A 21,712-nucleotide genomic window follows, 5' to 3' on the forward strand; every position below is an offset into this window, starting at 1 on the left:
TTAGCGGAAGGGGCGGGACTTACCAGCTCTATACGGTTATCCGGACCACACCCCAACCCCGTCCCTAAACCTACCCGTAACTGGGGTTACGACAAACGAAGAGCTGTAGTGGTCACGTGTGGTCAGGTGTGGTCCGGATAACCGTATAGTACCCTGAAAAAGTGCTTTGTTTGCGGAAAAACCCTGTGGTGCTCTCGTGAACGTGCGTCTCTCTCTCTCTCTCTCTCTCGTGTCACACATCTGTATACCTAAAGTGAAAGTAAGTTCTCCTGTCGCCATTTTAAGCAGGAAAAATGCGAAATACGATACGTAAAAAACAGAGCAAGTGTTTATCAACGTTTAAGAAGGAATTTACGTGTAGTTTTATGATGTTAAAGCTGGAGGATTTGAGATCCTGTATCTTGTAAAAGTTTGATCAAGGTGAGTGTTCATGTGTGACTTTCTAATATTAAAATATGAATCTCTGGAGGATATTTTACGTGATTGTTTGATATGAAATCTTTCACTTCAGTGTTTCTTTTGTGTTTGGTGATGTTTGTGATTCTCCAGAAGTTTAACATTTTATGTGTAAACATGTAGCCTATAGGCCAATTCACACCTCACAGACAAACGTCAACAAACACGTTTGTTGTTTTTGATTTATTTATCGGATCAGTGTGTGTCGATGTGGGTCAGGGTTTGTTTTCTTTTTCACCCGAACATGTTCAATCAGCGTTTCTCGGTGTCAGTTATTTTTCATAAAATTATAAATCCAACGGTCGACTTGTTTGTGTGTGAAAAGGCCCAATGAGCTTGAGTTAACGCAGTCACATTATCCTTTTCACCCACACTCCAGGTATGTGCTTTATTATGAATGTTGTTTAATTTAATAATTTAATTTAGTGTCTGAATGTTTCTTCATTCACTGTCAGTGGAGGAGATCAAACTCAACAGATTCTCCTGCAGCTTCATCATGGCTGATTCACAAGGATCCAGAGATGGAGATATTTCTCCAGGATGCAGGTACTTTCGACATTACATCACAGAAAAAGTTGTTTCTGCGTGAAAGGCTGTTACAAAAATGTAACATTACCCCTACACACACACACACACACACACACACACACACACACACACACACACACACACATATCAAAGAAAGTTTACAGAAAAAATATGTTTTTTGCCTATTTTTGTCTTGAAACTAACATGAAATATTAAAGGGGTGGTAAAACACCTTTTTTCGAAGGCTTGAATGTGTTTGTGAGGTTCACTGTAACATGTGTTCATGCTTCGTTTTTAAAAATTCGCATTATTTTTCACATATTTAACCATTATTCTACACTGCTCTGTCCCTCCTTGTAAAAACAGTCGGATGGATTCCGGCTTCTATGAAGCCCCGCCCTCAAAAATACGTAATGGGCTCAGATTGGTTAGCTGGCCCAGTGTGTTGTGATTCGCTAACCGCCAAGTTCACATTGTTCAGAAACGCCCCTTACACTTACCGGTAGTTTGTGCTTCAGTAAACAACGGCCTTAATATTGCCATACCAGTTTGAGCCCGAATCAGACCCAGAGAATGTTAGTGGAGAGGATCGAGCAGAACCTGTTCAAGAACGGCTGTTAGGACGTTTCAGAAAGGTATGTTTTTTTTAAGACTGCAGATCTATTGTGATCGTTATATATGACACTGTTACTTTTGTATATTTAGAACGATTGTAGCTAAATATCTGTCGCCAGAACTATTAACCCAATACGAACACTAAACATTGGCTTTACAACAGTAGCAAAATCAAACACAAACCATGTTTAGCATGCCTGCAGATAAACAATACACAAAAGCTATAATCAAAGAATAATTTACAGTGATCACACAGAGGCGGCCTTACCTATGTTTCACCCGTTTCAATTGAAACGGGCCCCGCCCTCCAAGGGGGCCCCCAACAGAACAGGAAAATCCCATTCATTTTCTCCCTAGGATATTTATTTTCAGACATAATGTCTAAAGTGGTCTCCAACACGTCACTCGCGAGAGTAGCTCGTGGCCTGATTGGAGGTAGCTCGCCAAGGGCCGTTCACATATCGCGTCTTTTGCGCGCTCAAGTTCGTTATTTCAAATAATTGAAGCGACGCGCTCATTTTTTTCCAGGAGCAACGAGTCAATATGAAGGATGGGGGTGCACCCAAACTACGGGTGTTTTTTTATTCTCCGTAAATAAATCTTCTAGCAGAGCTACGCAAGCGTTTATCGGTAGTGGAAATCCATTAGCTATTAAAACTTCTCTGTCGTTGTGGAGAGCGCATGGTAGGCTATAGCAACGACAGACGCCACGGGAAAATCGGACCGAATTTTACTATTAATAATAAAAGATAAGCTAATGTGCATTGTAAATGTATTTTGTCTTTTTTGAATCATTCTTTTTATAAAAATGATTTAAAGGCTGAAATATGCGAGGTTTATCTTTTTATAAAAACTTTTTTGTCAAAACTTTATTTGAACTTGTAGCCTCCATGTTAGTAGATAACATGTTGCAAGACACTCCTTTCAAATGTGGACATCATTTTTAATGTTACTATTTTAATGTTTATGTAGCCTAAACAAAAAGTGCATATTGATGGTAAGTTTATTTGTTATTTGCTGGTTTTCGACATAAAACTTGGTGAATTGATTTTATTGTGTAGTATTAGTACTTTTTGAACAGGATTATGTGATAACCATGCTCATTTTGCTCACTATAATCATGAAATTACATTTTCATACCATTTCATCTCTAGTTATGATGCACCAGAGCCATAGAGAGAAAGAGTTGCGACACTCCCATAGACCTCCGTTGTAAATAATGGCGGCGCTTTTAACCGCCTACTTCCGGGATTTGAAGATCGGAATAGTTCTAAACACTGTCATTTTGGCATTGGACACCATTCACTTACATTGCTGCGCGTCGAGTTGTTCTAGAGTTAAGTTGCTGAAATATCGACCTCTTTTGATTTGTCAACTGTCTATGTTGTATCAGAGGCCCTTTGCGATGCTTATACTGGTCTTCATTTGTATATTCAGCGTAATTATTTATATTTTATGTTGGTTGTTTCAACCAATTTTCAAGCACTGCCTGCTAGCTAGTGCGACTTCGTCAGCTGTGACAGTAAGAGTTCGGTAATGAATCACTACCACCTTTATAGCAACTTTTATTTAATTAAATTTTTTGGGATATACTAACTTTTCATTATGTTTTATTGTCTTGAGTGAGGCTTGTGAGAACAATGCTGGACCTCTAGGATTGTTATGGGATCACCAGTCCTGTGGATCACCTGCCCCTGGTTTTTGTTTTTCTTGTTCACACACACCCACACAAGCACACATTTTTGTTGTCTGTCATTGTTTAATAAAAAATATTTAAGCGAACTCTGAACGGACCGCCACGGCAGACCTCTTTGCGTGATCACGAAGGTAGGCTAATGGCTGAATCAAAATTTATAAGCAAAATCACGGGAATCAATAGCCTAATACAGCCCAGTTGTGCTAAAATAAATACCATGAGACGTCCATCATCAGATGAATGATATGGAAAAGTTAAGTTAGAGCCGCTAAAGCCAGTGCTACTACCCATGCGAACATGAACACTGAGCTTTTTTCCTCCAAAAATATAGCCTAAAACTTATCTCCAAATGCAAAACTGACTAACAAAATGCAATAATGCAATAACAGCTGAAAAAAGTACTTGGGTGTGTGTTTTATTTTATATTTACCGTTCAATAATGCAATCGCTGCTGTCTGTCCCATAGAAGAGCATGACAGCCAGCGTATGTTTTAGAACTATTGGGGCTTACATGAACCACGTGACAGCCATAGCGGCGACATCAAAGAGTGTCGCAACTCTTTCTCTCTATGGCTCTGTGATGCACTATAAAATCAACAATAATTATGTGTTTTTACAGTATAATATTTTTTTATGTCAATTAAGGGTGACATATATAGGCCTACAATAACTCGTTTAGGTCTAAAACAGTTAGCATAGTTGTTAATATGAGAGTTATGAGACATTATTTAAGAGATTTAATTATTGCATATAGCTCTCGGCCACTTTCATTTTTAAAAAGTAGCTAAAAAATGTTGGAGACCCCTAAACCATCCAAGTTAGATTGACCACGAGCTACGAGGTTGTGAAACGAAAGTTTCTGCTCCTATAAAAGCCACAAAGTATAAAAATCAACCTTGTTATTTGCGATCTTCTGGAGAAATACTACACTACCCATAATTCTAAGCAAAACACTGACGTATCTGATTGGTCGAACTTGAGTCGCGCCGCGGTTACCATGGCGACGTTTACCGCCCCCGCGAACGGTGATCTGAAGTAAATAAATACCGGTAGTTTATGTGTTTATACTTTGCCTTTTTTCCGGAAGGTTAAAACGTTGTTGTTTTTTTGAGCAGGGAAATAATTTGAATAGGAAATGAAACGTACATATGCCAGTGGTGCCTGTTCATGAAGCTGAAAGTGCGCGTAATAAAATATGATGCAAGCCAACAAGAATCCTTGCTTTTTCTGCTCATGTTTACATTTTATGTGGGCAGGGCCCCATATTAGTTATTGAAACGGGCCCCCAGATGCTTAAGGCCGCCCCTGTGATCACATAAACGACAACAACCACGAACATTCCAAGTTCGCTGCGCTGGTGATAATAAACACAAGTTTGTATGTGTTTGTCGGATAAGTATGAATTAGCATTTAACAAACTGGTTTGTGGAGACGAACAGCGTTCTCCTTCGTTTACTTCCTCGCTACAACGTACAATTAACAATACGAACTATTACAGGAAAACACATCAACGAAAAAATCATACTTACAGGTTGTGGCTCGTAAACAACAGCTTCTGTTTTTAAAGTTGGAACTGCTCGATCTTTCAGGACAAGCCGTTGTGCAAATCCTGCATTGAACTCGTGTAGATTGAGGAAGCTTTCCTCCGGAAAATGTGCAGCACAGAGAGCGACATTTTGATTATAATTATGAGGGACCGAGTTAAAAATAAATTGTAACTGTCCTTAGGAAGACTGAACAAAGTGGACCTGCAATCTGGGTGAAAATAACAGCGTTTCGACGGCATAGCGGCAACGACACTCTACTACCACAACAGCTCTTCTCCAAAACAACATAAAATGGCCTCGCCCCCTTTGTGTTGCCAGAAGAGGGGTTTATGTAAATATTGGGCTTAGTGATGTCAGCAAGCCCACAGGAATGTCGTGTAGTCCTTATCAGCCATTTTCTGTAGTTCTTAGAAATTGATTTCTTTAAATGCAAATATCTCCATTTGCTTTAAACTTTGAACGTTGTATCTTGCAGATGTTGTTTATGCTCAAACAGCAACATTACACACTAACTAAAGTTAGAAAAGTGAAATCGTGTTTTACCACCCCTTTAATTAAAAAGATAATTGTTTCCTCAAAGTACTTTTTGATGCAGGATAAATGTAGTCACAGTAATCTGAAGGATTAAACTGAATATGTTCTCTGTTCCAGTTCAGTCCAGCAGAAGAGCTCAAACCCAGAGTCCAGCTGTGTGTCTATGAAGAGTAACTGCTCTATGGATCCGCCAATAAAGTTTAAGAGTGGAGACAAACGGCCTGATCTCAGGTATATCATTTCTATAAAAGATGTGTATATATTTGAGTTATATGACAAAAGTTATATGACACTTTTGAATTAGAATCATAATTTTTCTCAGTCAGTCAGTCACTGTTAAATATTTTCCTTCATGTTTTATTTTCAGGCTTCATGAGAATAATGCAACATTATGGCCCCTATCTTGCACCCAGCACAATTGACTTTGTACACTGTATCATTCCTATTTTGCACCCACGCACAGCTGACTTTTCCCTCCACAGACGCACGTCTGTAAATTAGGGAATGATCTTGCACTCTCTGGGGTGGTGCAGCGCAAAGAGGAGGCGTGCTCCAGCGCAAACGTTCCCAGGTGCTATTTTGCAGGTTTAGAAAACAATTCTGCCACAGACCAGAAAAAACCTAGTCTAAAGTCAGTGCGCATGTTATTCAGATGCTATTTTAAGGGTGCATGCTTGGCCATAATCAATGTATGTAGCGTGTGCACAACACACATACACTTTGCTTCTCTCATCTACACACAGACGCAACAGTTCTCATTTTTGCAAACCATACATTATTACAAGGAAAAATATTAACACACGAGGGAAATCATTGTTGCTTACACATTTACCCAAATTATTATACGCCTGTTTAAGCGAAGCTAATTTGGGTGTGTTTCTCCATCCCCAATGTCACTTCTCTGTGTTTTACGGCCCTGACGAGAACGTCGGTCTCCTCGGCTGTGAACCACTCCTGGTGTGCAATGAATGTTTATGTTAATATGGTTCCTCTCATAAATGAACACAGTAATGTGAAGGATTAAACTGAATCTGTTCTCTGTTCCAGTTCAGTCCAGCAGAAGAGCTCAAAACCAGAGTCCAGCTGTGTGTCTATGAAGAGTAATAACTCTATGGATCAGCCAATAAAGTTTAAGAGTGGAGACAAACGGCCTGATCTCAGGTATATCACGTCTAGTTATTCTTATAGTATTTGATTTTCATAAAATTGTTATTAATATACAGCAGTTTAATGATCTAGATTGGAACCGAATAATTCTAAGTTCAAATACTATAAGTTTCAGTCTATTAATGATTATCATTGTGCTCTTGCCAATCAGAATCCATTCTAATATAAAGGGCTTGCGCATTTAAAATGACTGACAACATTGTGGAGAAGTTAATCGCCGAGGTACAGAAAAATCCACCACTGTTTGACAAGTCAAGCCCCTTTTCGAGGATACGTAAATAAATGGATATATGGAAAGCAATCGGTCGTACCCTTGGAATAAATGGCGAGAAGTATTAACGATGAGATCATTATGCAGGCTAGCAGCAAATAGTGTGACAAAATTACCTCAGGTATCTAGTTTCGACAACATTGTATTGCTTCCTTTGAAATTTCAGTGAAAAGGCGTTTTGTGTATATATATATATATATATATATATATATATATATATACTGTATATATAAATATAAATATAAATTATATAAAGGTGTTGACTAGTCGTTGTTTTTATTCCACTATTGACTTTGTCAGCTAAATTATCTGTTAGATTAGTCTGCACTAGACTAGCTAGATTCACTAGATGCGCTCGGAGCGTAGCATGCTGAGGACATCTGCTTGTAAAAGACGTGTAAATGCAGCAAACTGATATTGATTCATTCCAAAGTATGAATAAAATTTGTCTTCAAAAGACGACGGACTCCTCTCGTCTTTTAAGGATATAGTGTACCCAAAAGCGCCTGTTTTTCTTTTTCAGTCTTTGTGTAACGTAAAGCAGAAGCTGGTCATCCATTTTCGCTACTTTGAAACTGCAGCGCGAGTGCTTAGAGTGAAAAGACCGTTATCGTTCGTTGGTGTGGATTAGATTATAGTTATCTTTATAGTTATTGTTCTTGGTGTGAACGGGCCTTAATATTAGCAATGACATCAAGTAAGTGTAAGCTGAGATTTTTTCCACCTTTATATAGTGGAGTAGGTGTAACATTTAGTGGATTTTTCTAACCGCTGGTTCAGATTTGTTGAAAGCTTCACAGTGTCTGATCAGAACAGTGCTGTTTTACAGCAAGAGTACCGTTACTGGAGTTTAGTAAGGTGGTTTATCTTTAAAGCTCAGCTAAACATTGGTCTCTTTAGTCGGTTGAGCCTTCGTCCTCCATTGTGCCTTTGAGAAGAGTCATGTGATCGTGGTTTATGTTCACCTGAGTTTAATCATTCTATAATTCTATAGTTGTTTTCAATTTGTTTGTTTTGAATTCATAATTCCTAATATTATCGGTCGCTTTAATACATTTTTTTAATCATGCTAAACATTTTGCAAAACAGTGAGTTAATTTCTCAAAATAATTGTAATCAAAGTTTGAAACAGTGTAAAACACCACTAAAATACAGATGTTAAAGCAAAAATGTGTGGAAGAAATGTAATATGTTCTATATGTTTGCATTTTCTTATATTCGTAGAATCTTAAAAATATGATGATAATCAGATAAATGTAGTGTTGATGCATACCCTTATGAATATACGCATGTGTATGTCCTTGTATATGACTGGACAAAAGTTAATGTGACTGAATGTATGACCGAGACAGAGAGTCTCCATTCAAGGGTGTAATATGATTAAATAAGATAGACAAATCTAAACAATATGTTAGTTGTGGCTGGGATGTGTCTTGATGTAGCATAGAGAAAACAACCTTGGGGGAGGAACAACTATAAAGAATAAAGGATACCCCCAGTGGCGGCGCCAGGGGGGAGCTAGGTGGTGCTGTAGCTCCCCCTATAATAGCCATAGCACCTGCCCAGCACCCCCAAGAAATGTCTGTAATTTTTTTATATTTTATTGTCATATTTGAATAGTTTTTTTCATGTTGTTAAAAATAGGAATTAAATAATAATTTAAAAATCGCGAGCGGACGCGCGCGGGCGGGCACGGTCGCCGTGAGCGCTGAGCGAGCAGGAAGAGTAACGTTAGTGAGTTGTCGTCGAAAAAGATGGATAAAGCAAAAAAGCTGTCGGGGACTAAAAATAGAAAAAGAAAGAGGAAAAGGAGATGGCATGTCAATTGATGCGACAGCAGCTACTGTAAATAAGTGGATGGTGAAAGGCAACAGGTAGGATTTAAAGTGTGACGTCCAGGCATGTAGGCTACTTGCCATCGGGACTACCGGGAGATTCCCGGTGGGCCGACGTGCTTTTTGGGCCGATACATCTCATACTTTTTTTTTTTTTTGTCTTAACGGACCATAAAGCTCGTACATCGGCGGCCCATTCGTTTTGTTTTGCTTAATTGGTGGCGCATGGGTTAGTGCCGGTGTAATGCATTGGTTAAAAAAAGTCAGCGTTAGTTTTTTTTTCTGACACCCCATGAAACACGTAGCTCAGCGGCCCATTGGTTCTTTTCTTAATTGACACTGGGCTGGCCCAATCACATCTTTAATGTGAAGTATAGAAATGTACTCTTTCAAGTATAGAAATTAGTACAAAATTAATTATGGAAGTTTCCTTTATTTTTCAGTGCATTTGTTTTACAATATATGGCTATTACTATCATGGGATTAATATTATAACTATTATTATGTAGTAGTGTAATGTAGACTGACACTGTAACTAAAAGAGGTTTGAATTTTTCTTTGTTTAATTTGCACACTGAATATGGGTTGGAGCTTTTAATTTTTAACTCTCAAAGTGCACCAGATTGATGATTGCCAAAATTGTTGCTGCATACCCCTCTGACACTAGTTGCGTCCCTGTCTATATCCCTTGCGTTGAATACTTTTACATATATATACAGTATATATATATACTACTTATAGTCACAGAACGAGTACACTGAAAAACCCAACAAGTTAACTCAACTCAAACCGATTGATGACTCAATATATATAAGTTCACAATACTCATATGTATTTATTTTTAAACTTAAACGGTTTGCTGCAATCAGTTTCCTCAATCGGTTTGAGTTGAGTTAACTTGTTGGGTTTTACAGTGTATAGTTAATGTGGGCATATATGCATGTGTATACTTTCATTATGGTGTTGTTCATGATGGCGTTTCATTATGGTGGTCCAATGCGACCAAGTGTCCAAGTGTTGAGCAACCCCATAGCACCTGCAACAGAAAATCTCTGGAGCCGCCACTGGATACCCCCCACTCATTGTCACACTCTGCAGGCACTTTGTAATGACTGCTGACCTTTCTTTGCAAGGGAATAAATAATTGTTAAAAACAATTGATACCTGTTTGTCTCTTATTCAGTGATGTAAAATTGTTTGCCACTGCAATTGTTACAACACTCCCTGGTCTTTCCTAAGACAGAAGATTCCAGTAAAAGTGCACAACATTTATAAGTCTGTATGTTTTTTATTTTACTTAGTTTTGAATCCAGTTCAGTCCAGCAGAAGAGATCAAAACCAGAGTCCAGCTGTGTGTCTATGAAGAGTGACAACTCTATGAATCCGCCAGAAAACTTTAAGAGTAGAGACAAACATCCTGATCTCAGGTATATCACTTCTATATACTGTAGCTATTCTTATAGTATTTGATTCTTATAAAATTGGTATTAATATACAGCAGTTTAATGATCTAGATTGGAACCGAATAGTTCAAATCCTGTAAGTTTCAGTCTATTAATGATTATCATTGTGCTCTTGTGTAAAGCTCTATGTATTGTATTGTTAATACATTCACACACTGTAAAAGCTGTTGGTCTGTTACTCAGTTAATGACACAATTACATCAATATCAGTGTGTCTGATTCTTTACCCTCTTCATTCTGATTTAAGGTTAAATCTTCTATCCAGACCAGTTAAAAACAAAACTGTGTACAAGCCTGTGATTCAAACACAAGACTTTAATGAAAGCATGTATCCTGGTTTTTAGGTAAAATGCAGGACTTTTTTGTTGTTGTTTAATTTTCAGGGCTCGTAAAATCGCTAACCTGATGTCCCGGGGCTATAGTGTTTTCCAGTAAGGCTACCAAAATGCATAACCGGCCTGACCGACGGGCTATCTGAAATGGTGTTCGCTTCAGTCTTGTTATAATCAGATTCAGCGCGTTCTTCATCTTCAATCCGCAGCGGTGCTGACCAGAGCGAACATCAGAAACAGAGGACGTGTGTGTGTGTGTGTCCATCTGAGCCTCATTGGTCTGTCACTGCTCGTTAATGTCAGAATATTTGAGATGACCAATCAGATCAAAGTAGGCGGGATTTATGTTCACAGAAGCTGCTGAGCGCGAATTTTTAGCAGAGGACTGACGCTTCAGTTTACAGTCAAGTGTGAGTTAAGATTTAAGTAGCTAAACTAAACATTTTACATTTGACAGTTTTTTTAGGTCATAAATGTAAAACGAATGACAAAAATAATCAGACAAACGAATATTCTTTTGTCTAATTCCGCCATTTTGAACTGAAAATAGGCCTATATAAGGCCTAGTGACTCATGTAATGTAATAATTAGTTTACTGTCATTGTGAGGGGACAAGAAACATTAAAGCCGTTTTCATCATGTTAGGCACAAGATTAATAATGAATGTGTACATGTTGAGAATTAATATAATACAATTTGTAGCCTTCAGTAAATTAAAGAAGTTCAGCTTTAGGAGGGGAAGAGACAGGGCAAGATAAGGAGACTGAGAGAAAAAGAAAGAGTGATGGATAAAAAGTGAGAGCAGGTATTGACACATAATCTACTGCCCGCTGACATGGGTTTTAAAGCTATTTCTTATCCTTTTTTTGGCCTTCAAACGTCTTGAAAAGCACATAATCAGAGAAATAAAAAATTTGAACCCCCTAACAACCTTAAATTTAGCACCTATTTGATTATAAAGCCCTGTCTACGGCCCTGTATTAGGAATAATATCAATTATGAATTTGTACATATTGTGAATGAATTTAATAAACTTAGATAGGCTACCTGGTTTTCCTAGTAGCTTTCAGTAAATGAACTCGTCTGAGAAAATGATTCATAAATCAACCTATCAGTTGACCCTTTGTTTACTTTCTTCACTGACAGACAAAAATGGAAAGCCTATATCAGTCAAAGCTCAGCTTTAGGAGGAGAACAGACAGAGCAAGAGAAAAACAAAGAGAAAAAGAGTGTGATGCTGATGAGGAGAGAAAAATAATCAGCTACGTGACATGGGTTTAAAGCTATTGTTATCCAATTTTTTGGCCTTCAAAACATCTTAAAAGGCATATACAGTCGAGCCCAGAATTAATCATACCCCTGGTAAATATGATCAAAAATGTCTGTAAAAAATAAATCTGCATCGTTTATCCTTTTGATCTTTCATTAAAAAAATTGGCAAAATCCTAACATTTCATTTAAGTAAAAGAATTGAAAGTGGGGGGGAAATCACATTATAAAATAAATGTTTTTCTCCAAAACACTTTGGCCACAATTATTCATACCCTTTTATTAAATACCTTTTTGCAATCTCCTTTTGCCAAGATAACTGCTTTGAGTTTTCTCCTATAATGCCTGGTGAGTTTGGAGAACAACTGACAAGAGATCAGAGACCATTCCTCCATACAGAATATCTCCAGATCCTTCAGATTCCCAGATCCATGTTGGTGCTTCTTCTCTTCAGTTCACTCCACTCATTTTCTATATGGTTCAGGTCAGGGGACTGGGACGGTCATGGCAGATGCTTCATTTTGTGCTCCCTAACACATTTTTTGTGTTGATTTTGATGTTTGTTTTGGACCGTTGTCCTGATGGAAGATCCAACCACGGCCCATTATAAGATTTCTAGCAGAAGGCATCAGGTTTTGATTTTTTATCTGTTGATATTTGATATAATCCACAATGCCATGTATCTGAATAAGAAGTCCAGGACCTCCAGCAGAAAAATAGGCCCACAACATATAAGATCCAATGGTATATTAAATTGTACACATGGGGTACTTTTTATCCGTGTGTGCACCAAACCCATCTAGTGTGTTTGCTGTAAAAAGCTCTTTTTTTTGTTTCATCTGACCAGAGAACCCTGTGCCGTTTGAAGTTCCAGTCGTGTCTTACCACTGAATATGCTGGAGTTTGGATGAGCGAGAAGCATTTTTCTTGAAAACCTCCCAAACAACATGTGGGGATGTAGGGGTTGTTTGATTTTTTTTTTTTTAATAGGCTTTCTGACCCACAAGACTCAACTAATCTCTGCAATTCTCCATCTGTGATCCTTGAAGAGTCTTTGGCCACTCAAACTTTCATCCTCACCGTCCATTAAGACAATATAGACACACGTCCTCTTCCTGGCAGATTCGTAACATCTTTAGTTGATTATAACTGAATTATTGCCCTGATGGTCAAAATGGGGATTTTCAATTATTTAGCTATTTTCTTACATCCACTTTCTATTTTGTGATGCTCAACAATCTTTTGATGCACATCATAACTATTTTCTTTGGTTTTACTCATTGTGATGGATGATTCAGGGAATTTGGCCTTTGTGGTTCCTCATATTTAAACTCCTGTGAAACAAGAAGTCACAACTGGACAATTTCATGTTCCTAGTCACCCTGGTGTGCTAAAAAAGGTAAATATTAATGGGAATATACTTCAGAGATATTTTATTCATAAAAAATTCTAGGGGTATGAATAATTGTGGCCAACGTGTTTTGGAGAAAAACATTTATTTTATAATGTGATCCCCCCCCATTTTCAATTCTTTTACTTAAATCTAATCTAAACCTAACGAAACTTACCAATTCACAAAATTAACGGAATGCATAGCGGATATAAAAAATTGGATGACTCGTAGTTTCTAATTATTGGACAAAAAACTTCCTCACGTAATATCCTAGAATACTGTCTAACACTTGATGGCTGCTCTGTTAAGTCTTCATCGTCGGTTAGGAACCTGGGTGTGCTCTTTGATACCAATCTTTCATTTGAAAGTCACGTGTCCAGTATCTGTAAAAACGCATTTTTCCATCTTAAAAATATATCTAAACTACGTCATATGCTCTCATTGACAAATGCGGAACAATTAGTTCATGCGTTCATGACCTCAAGGCTAGATTATTGTAATGCTCTACTGGGTGGTTGCCCTGCACACTTAATAAACAAACTACAGCTAGTTCAAAACGCAGCAGCTCGAGTTCTTACCAGAACCAGGAAGTATGACCATATTAGCCCGGTTCTGTCAACACTGCACTGGCTCCCTATTAAACATCGCATCAATTTTAAAATATTGCTGATCACGTACAAAGCACTAAATGGTTTAGCTCCGCAGTACTTGAGCGAGCTCTTAACGCATTATAGTCCTTCACGTCTATTGCGATCTCAAAATACCGGCCAGTTGATAATACCTAGAATATCAAAATCGACTGCTGGCGGTAGATCCTTCTCCTATTTAGCACCAAAACATTGGAACAGCCTTCCTACCATTGTCCGGGAAGCAGACACACTCTGTCAGTTCAAAGCTAGACTAAAAACACATCTCTTTGACCTAGCTTTCACATAATACATTATAGACTTCTATAATTCAATGTTAGGCTGCATAGATTAGGTCAGCCGGAACCGGGAACACTTCCCATAAATACTGATGTACTCGTTACATCATAAGAAGAATGGCATCTACACTAATTTTAGTTTATCCCGAGGTTTTCCCGCAGCCTGCTGGATCCAGGCCGTATCCAGATCTGACGAAGGACCTTCGCCTGGACCCGATGACAATGCAGTGCTGAAGTGCCAACTAGTCTCCCCCTATGGAGGATCCCTTTACCACTCTACAGATAAAGCGTTGTCGGGAAACTCAATTCGCGTATCTACCCCGAATTGATAAAATAAAATAAAATTCTGTATCAAAAATTATAAGGAAACACCAGTACTTTGTTTAGGCTTGGTTTGTAGGGAATTACAAACCTGCGTACATATATTCAAACGCACATAACTATAGAACCAATTCTTAATGCGCATGTGAACGCCATCAGCGTTTCTCACAGGTTCGCGTTTAAAGTCTATGTGGAGAGAATTGTGTCGTCTTAGCGGCCCCTAATTTAATAACAAATGATTGTTGCGACGGAAGCGAATCAATCATAACTAACCTTAGCTGGAAAATAACTTTACCAAAGAACCGCTATAAAGCCAAAACAATCTCTGTTACCATAAATTATACGTTTATCTCTGTAAAGCTGCTTTGAAACAATCTACATTGTAAAAAGTGCTATATAAATGAAGATGACTTTACTTGACTAAATGAAAGGTTAGGATTTTGCCAATTTTTTGAATGAAAGATCAAAGGATAAACGATGCAGATTTATTTTTTACAGCCATTTTTGATCATATTTACCAGGGGTATGATTAATTCTGGGCACGACTGTATGTAGATCAGAGAAATCAAAATGTTCTATTATTAAATCAAAACTAACCTACCTCACATTCGGGACCTCAGTGATGATAAAACCCTGCCATCTGCATGTTAATGAAACTAGTTAATAGTGAGCATTAGACCCTAAACTAAAGTGTTACCCTCATTGGGGGCTGAGCCACAGACACAGACTGATTCATGTTCCATACTGGTCGCACAAATTTCAGTTCAGTTAGAACCAGATGTATATTTGTATTGATGAATCTAATTTGACTATTTTATATCCAATTGTTGATATTTGTTTTGAAAAAGTTTTTGATTCATGTTTTGACTCCAACCAATTTTCTACATTAAAAATTGTCTTTTTATTTGGGCTAGTAAAATTCTTTACGGGCTACCAAAATCTGAAGAGTGCCTGCCCGAAGGGCTACCAGCGATTTAGAAATTTTGCGAGCCCTGATTTTAGGTGCTAAAATTCACATCACAAATCACTCAAACACATGATTAATGATTAACACGTTTCAGAAACCAAATGATGTTCTGTGTGCCATAAATAGTTTTGTAATTTATGGCTATTTTCTTCTCTGACTTGTGTAATAATGTGGTATTTTAATCTTACAGCAATGACTCTAATCCTGCTGAAGTCCGAAACACACTGAGATCAAATCTGAGACAGAAGTTTGAGTGTTTGTATGAGGGAATATCAAAGCAGAGAAACCCAACACTTCTGAATGAGATCTACACAGAGCTCTACATCACAGAGAGTGGAAGTGGAGAGATCAATAATGAGCATGAGGTGAGACAGATTGAGACACAGTCCAGGAGAGCAGAAACAGAGGACACACCGATCAAATGCAGTGACATCTTTAGACCTTTACCTGGACAAGACAAACCCATCAGAACTGTGCTGACAAAGGGAGTCGCTGGCATTGGGAAAACAGTCTCTGTGCAGAAGTTCATCTTAGACTGGGCTGAAGGGAAAGAGAATCAGGACGTCCAGCTCATATTTCCACTTGCTTTCAGAGAGCTCAACTTGATGAAGGACAAAACACTCAGTCTTTCAGATCTTCTTCATCTCTTTTTCCCTAAAACAAAAGAAATGGAAATATCCAGTGATGAGTATAAAGTGTTGTTCATCTTTGATGGTCTGGATGAGTGTCGTCTGTCTCTGGATTTTCAGAGCGATGTGAGGTTGTGTGATGTGACTGAATCAGCCTCAGTGGACGAGCTGCTGATGAACCTCATTGTGGGGAATCTGCTTCCCTCTGCTCTCATCTGGATCACCTCCAGACCAGCAGCAGTGGCTCTTGTCCCCTCTGAGTGTGTCCATCGAGTGACAGAGGTACGAGGCTTCAGTGACACACAGAAGCAGGAATACTTCAGGAAGAGAATCAGTGATCAGAGTCTGGCCGACAGGATCATCTCACACCTGAAGTCCTCAAGGAGCCTCTTTATTATGTGCCACATCCCAGTGTTCTGCTGGGTCTCAGCCACTGTTCTAGAGGAGATGTTGAGTGAAGCAGAGAGAGGAGAGATTCCCAAGACTCTCACTCAGATGTACACACACTTCCTGCTCATTCAGACCAACATCAAACATGAGAAGGACTATGAGAAGAAAGTGAAAGATGAAGACATGATTGTCAAACTGGGGAAACTGGCTTATCGGCAGCTTAAGAAAGGCAACCTGATCTTCTATGAGGAAGACCTGAGCGAGTGTGGCATTGATGAGACAGAAGCATCAGTTTACTCAGGATTGTGCACTCAGATCTTCAGAGAGGAGTTGGGCTTGTGTCAGGGGAAAGTCTTCTGCTTTGTTCATCTGAGCGTTCAGGAACATCTAGCAGCTCTATATGTGCATCTCTCCTTTATCAACAATAACATCAATGTGTTTGACCAGATTACCAAACCAACTAATGGAGACAAAGTTTCCCTATCTGATCTCCACCAGAGAGCTGTGGATGAGGCTTTACACAGTAAAAATGGGCATCTGGACCTTTTCCTTCGTTTCCTTCTGGGTCTGTCAGTGAAGTCTAATCAGAGTCTCTTACAAGGACTAAAGACACAGACAGCAAACAGCTCTCACAGCAATAAGAGAACAGTTGACTATATTAAAGAAAAGATCAGTGAGAATCCCTCTCCAGATAAATACATCAATCTGTTTCACTGTCTGAGTGAACTGGGTGATCTTTCTCTAGTGAACGAAGCTGAACCTCATACGTCTGGAGGATTACGTGATGTGAAACTCTCCTCGTCTCAGTGGTCAGCTTTAGTGTTTGTGTTGTTGTCCTCAGAGGAGACACTGCAGGAGTTTAACCTGAACAGATTAATTGGAGACAGAAATGATTGGTAAGTAACACTGAGTGAAATCATTACAGTCTAAAACATTATGAACAAAGAGAAACTCTGACAAAGATCAGAGGTGTTTAAATCACGGGACCCATAGAGACTGATTTCTGGGATGTTGTACATAATTTGCGGGTGTTTCTCAAACCGTGGCTGTGTCCTAGTAAGGCTGCATGTCTCGACTGCCACGTCATCAAGCGCCTCTGAAGGCCGTCTCAGTTTGAAGGATGTTTTGAAGACAGACTTCATTTTGTGTCTTTAATTCAGCTCATTTTGAAAGATGCATCAAGTATATACTTCGTGTTCTTCAATCTCCCACAATCCTTTGCACACATTCTAATTCATGTAAAAGAACTGATGGAAAATGAGTCGGCACTGAGTTTATCTGAGTTCATTATGAAGTGTAAGACACAGATAATGTATTTGGAGATGAAGGCATACATGTTATCTTTTGTTTCTGTGTAAATTAATCACTGAACACTAAACTGACAATAATGTAAGACACAGACGTCATTTACTGTATTGCATTAATAAAAAGCCAGTTAATATAAGCCTTTCAAAGTAAACTCATTAGAGTGTTGTGTGCACACCGTCTGCACCATCACTAAAATTGGGCTGCAAGCGGATCCTCCTGATGATTAAGATCACGTCACGCGGACGCCAAAGTAACCTTGATAAAACAGCCTTGATGCCGTTCCTGGTGGCGTTTAGCTCTTCACAGTGGTGTAGCGGGTGGGCACACAGGGCATATTACATTACTGTTGTTATTATTATTAGGCTACTTTTATCATTAATATTACAGTTTATTTGCCCCGCAATAATTTCATAGCGCATCACCGCATAACTGACGCGCTGTGAGGATAAAAGATTAGATTAGCTTACTTACAAAGACAACTTGTTGAACACAAAACACTTCTTGATTCATGAAAATACGCATTTTTTCACTATGGGCCACAACAGAAGTATTAAGAAAATAAATTAGATTAATGTCTCATCATCATTTTTCTTTATCATCAGTTGCTGGCAAAATGATGGACAATGATTCACATTTTGTGTGCATCATTTCCTGTGACAATAAAACTAAGTAAATTATTAAATTAACAAGTAACAAGCAAACAAACTCGTGTGCTTAATTTCTACAAATAATTTGCTGATGCAGGTACAAAAATATTTTTTTTCTTACTCCCAACTCAGGAGTTAAATGTCTCCATGGTGATAACCATAGCAACGGACAGGACAAACAAATCTGATATGTCCAAATAGTGTTGTAGTGTAAATGCAGACTAATAGACCTGCCACAGCAACATTAACAAGAAGAAGAAAAAACAAATCTGTGATGGCTGAATACAAGGCTTCTACAGTTATAGATACTAAAACAACTTTTTCACATGTTCTTTATAAAGCAGTGTTTAACTAAAAGTTAATAATAGTTTTAATTAATAGTTGTTAATAGTTAATTAAAAGTTAATTAATAGTTGAGGGTATTTAGGAATGTATACTATATTATGTACTTATGATATGAATTATTATTATTATTGTTATTATTATTGTTAGCATGAATAATTCACTTTTTTTATTTTCAATTAGTGTCACACAGAGCACTGCAGATGAAGTTCTTCAGAAGCTGATGCCTGTGGTTACAGCAACTAGATTCACTCTGTAAGTAACACTGAGAACAAGCATCACTGCTAAAACATTATAACAGTTCTTACTTAAACATTATAAATTAATGGTTTAATAAAAAAATATGAGTCACACTTCAGCTCTTAAACCTTCCACCTATCTGACCTGATTTGTAATCTACTTAACCATTTTTTATGATGCTTGTGTGAGAAAGTTATATTCAAATATATGCAGGGTAAGTGTACCCATACCCATTAAGCCCATGTACCCTTTAAGCCCACTTTCAACTCTAAAGTCAAATTAAAAAAAGAGAAAATAATATGTTATGCTGCTTATTATTTTAACCAATCCAGCCACTTCCCTGGCATTTTTTATTGCATACCAATCACATTTGGCAATGTTGAGTTAGCCCCACCCATGTGCATGCTATCTCAGGGGACCTCACACAAAGTCACCCCAAAACTTTGGTGTTTCTGGACCCTTTAGAAAACAACACATTTCTGCAATTTTCAGCCATTTCTTTGGTAAGATAAATTTATTTTTTGTGTATGAACAAATAGTACTTTACCATTTTGTATTATTTTCCTTTAAATGGAAAGATGAGTTTTATTAGCTTGCGTTCAAAGCTAATCTCTAGGTCAAACCATTAGCCTTACAGAAAGATACAAACCCGATTCCAAAAAAGTTGGGACACTGAACAAATTAAAAGAGTAAAAAAGGAATGGAATAATTTACAAATCTCATAAACTTAAATTTATTCACAATAGAATATAGATAACATAGCAAATGTTGAAAGTGAGACATTTTGAAATGTCATGCCAAATATTGGCTCATTTTGGATTTCAAGAGAGCTACAAATTCCAAAAAAGTTGGGACAGGTAGCAATAAGAGGCCGGAAAAGTTAAATGTACATAAAAGGAACAGCTGGAGGACCAATTTACAACTTATTAGGTCAATTGGCAACATGATTGGGTATAAAAAGAGCCTCTCAGAGTGGCAGTGTCTCTCAGAAGTCAAGATGGGCAGAGGATCACCAATTCCCCCAATGCTGCGGTGAAAAATAGTGGAGCAATATCAGAAAGGAGTTTCTCAGAGAAAAATTGCAAAGAGTTTGAAGTTATCATCATCTACAGTGCATAATATCATCCAAAGATTCAGAGAATCTGGAACAATCTCTGTGCGTAAGGGTCAAGGCCGGAAAACCATACTGGATGCCCGTGATCTTCGGGCCCTTAGACGGCACTGCATCACATACAGGAATGCTACTGTAATGTAAATCACAACCTGGGCTCAGGAATACTTCCAGAAACATTGTCAGTGAACACAATCCACCGTGCCATTCGCCGTTGCCGGCTAAAACTCTATAGGTCAAAAAAGAAGCCATATCTAAACAGGATCCAGAAGCGCAGGCGCTTTCTCTGGGCCAAGGCTCATTTAAAATGGACTGTGGCAAAGTGGAAAACTGTTCTGTGGTCAGACGAATCAAAATTTGAAGTTCTTTTTGGAAAACTGGGACGCCATGTCATCCGGACTAAAGAGGACAAGGACCACCCAAGTTGTTATCAGCGCTCAGTTCAGAAGCCTGCATCTCTGATGGTATGTATGGGGTTGCATGAGTGCGTGTGGCATGGGCAGCTTGCACATCTGGAAAGGCACCATCAATGCCGAAAGGTATATCCAAGTTCTAGAACAACATATGCTCCCATCCAGACGTCGTCCCTTTCAGGGAAGACCTTGCATTTTCCAACATGACAATGCCAGACCACATACTGCATCAATTACAATATCATGGCTGCGTAGAAGAAGGATCCGGGTACTGAAATGGCCAGCCTGCAGTCCAGGGGCCTCATTTATAAAGCTTGCGTACGCACAAAACGGGACTGAAAACATGCGTACGCCAGTTCCTGCGCAAAAGGTGGGGTTTATAAAGAAAAACTTGACGGGAAAATTTGCGCACCTGCACGCAAACTCTGACCCATGCGTACGAACGTTTTGGAGATGGAGCACTTTGGCGACACCGATAGTGAGCTGGAGTTAAATGTATTTTTGGTCACTTTTATACAGAAAATCTAAAGAAAATTAAACATATACAGAAAGATTATACAAATACAATTTCAATCACCAAGCCTGTCACTTGAAGCAAATATCCATTCCTTCTTAAATGTCCGCGGCAGCGAGCGTGTTGAGCCGTTTAGTGAAACTGACGCAAATAACAGTTTAAATAAATAAAATACTTCTGATATAAACATTTATATTAAATATGCCATTCAAATTAATGGAGTTAAACACTTAAACATGAAATCATTACTGAAGTTACAACATTTTTTTTAAATTCAATCATTAGAAATATTTGTTGTGGATGCGATTGTTTTTGAACACTTTTCCTGTGGCGTGCTTTAATGTTTTAACCACAGAGATAATTGCTTATCATGATAATACCAGATTGTCTAAGAAAATAGTTTCGTGCAAATAATGCCCAAGGCCTATCTGTTTCCATTGAAAATATAAATCAATTAAAAATACAATTCGGCAAGTGGAAAAGATTGAGAAAAACTTTCTCTGAAATGTATTTTACACTATTTGATTTATGTAGGCTATTCAAAAACAAGGCAAGGATAGACAACTACTTGATTTGTATTAATGTAATGTTTCTTGTACCGTTTATATCATTTGCATATGATTATTCATCCACGTGATAACGTTTAAGTTATCACGTGGATGAATAATCATATGCAAATGATATGTAGATGAGGATCTGCATAGTAAAACTAGGCGTTTTAAGCTCCATATATGGTTATTTCGGGTGGAGACGCATGTACGCACAATCTTCCGCTGACTGGGATTTATAAAGTGAATTC

General features: G+C 38.2%; 1 protein-coding gene across 1 annotated transcript in view; it reads left to right on the plus strand.

The window, feature by feature from the left end:
• Positions 1-60: 60 nt before the first annotated feature.
• LOC308704147 (NLR family CARD domain-containing protein 3-like) overlaps positions 61-21,712 on the plus strand; it is a 37,114-nt gene continuing 15,462 nt past the window's right edge. Inside the window, exons 1-7 of the mRNA XM_081388259.1 lie at positions 61-420; positions 912-1,002; positions 5,494-5,607; positions 6,424-6,537; positions 9,951-10,076; positions 15,510-17,234; positions 18,819-18,890. Coding sequence (XP_081244385.1) covers positions 953-1,002; positions 5,494-5,607; positions 6,424-6,537; positions 9,951-10,076; positions 15,510-17,234; positions 18,819-18,890 — 2,201 coding nt within the window. The 5' untranslated portion in view covers positions 61-420; positions 912-952. The remainder of the gene's footprint in view (positions 421-911; positions 1,003-5,493; positions 5,608-6,423; positions 6,538-9,950; positions 10,077-15,509; positions 17,235-18,818; positions 18,891-21,712) is intronic.

This window comes from Scardinius erythrophthalmus (assembly GCF_964197995.2).
Source record: "Scardinius erythrophthalmus genome assembly, chromosome: 16".
NCBI lineage: Eukaryota > Metazoa > Chordata > Actinopteri > Cypriniformes > Leuciscidae > Scardinius > Scardinius erythrophthalmus.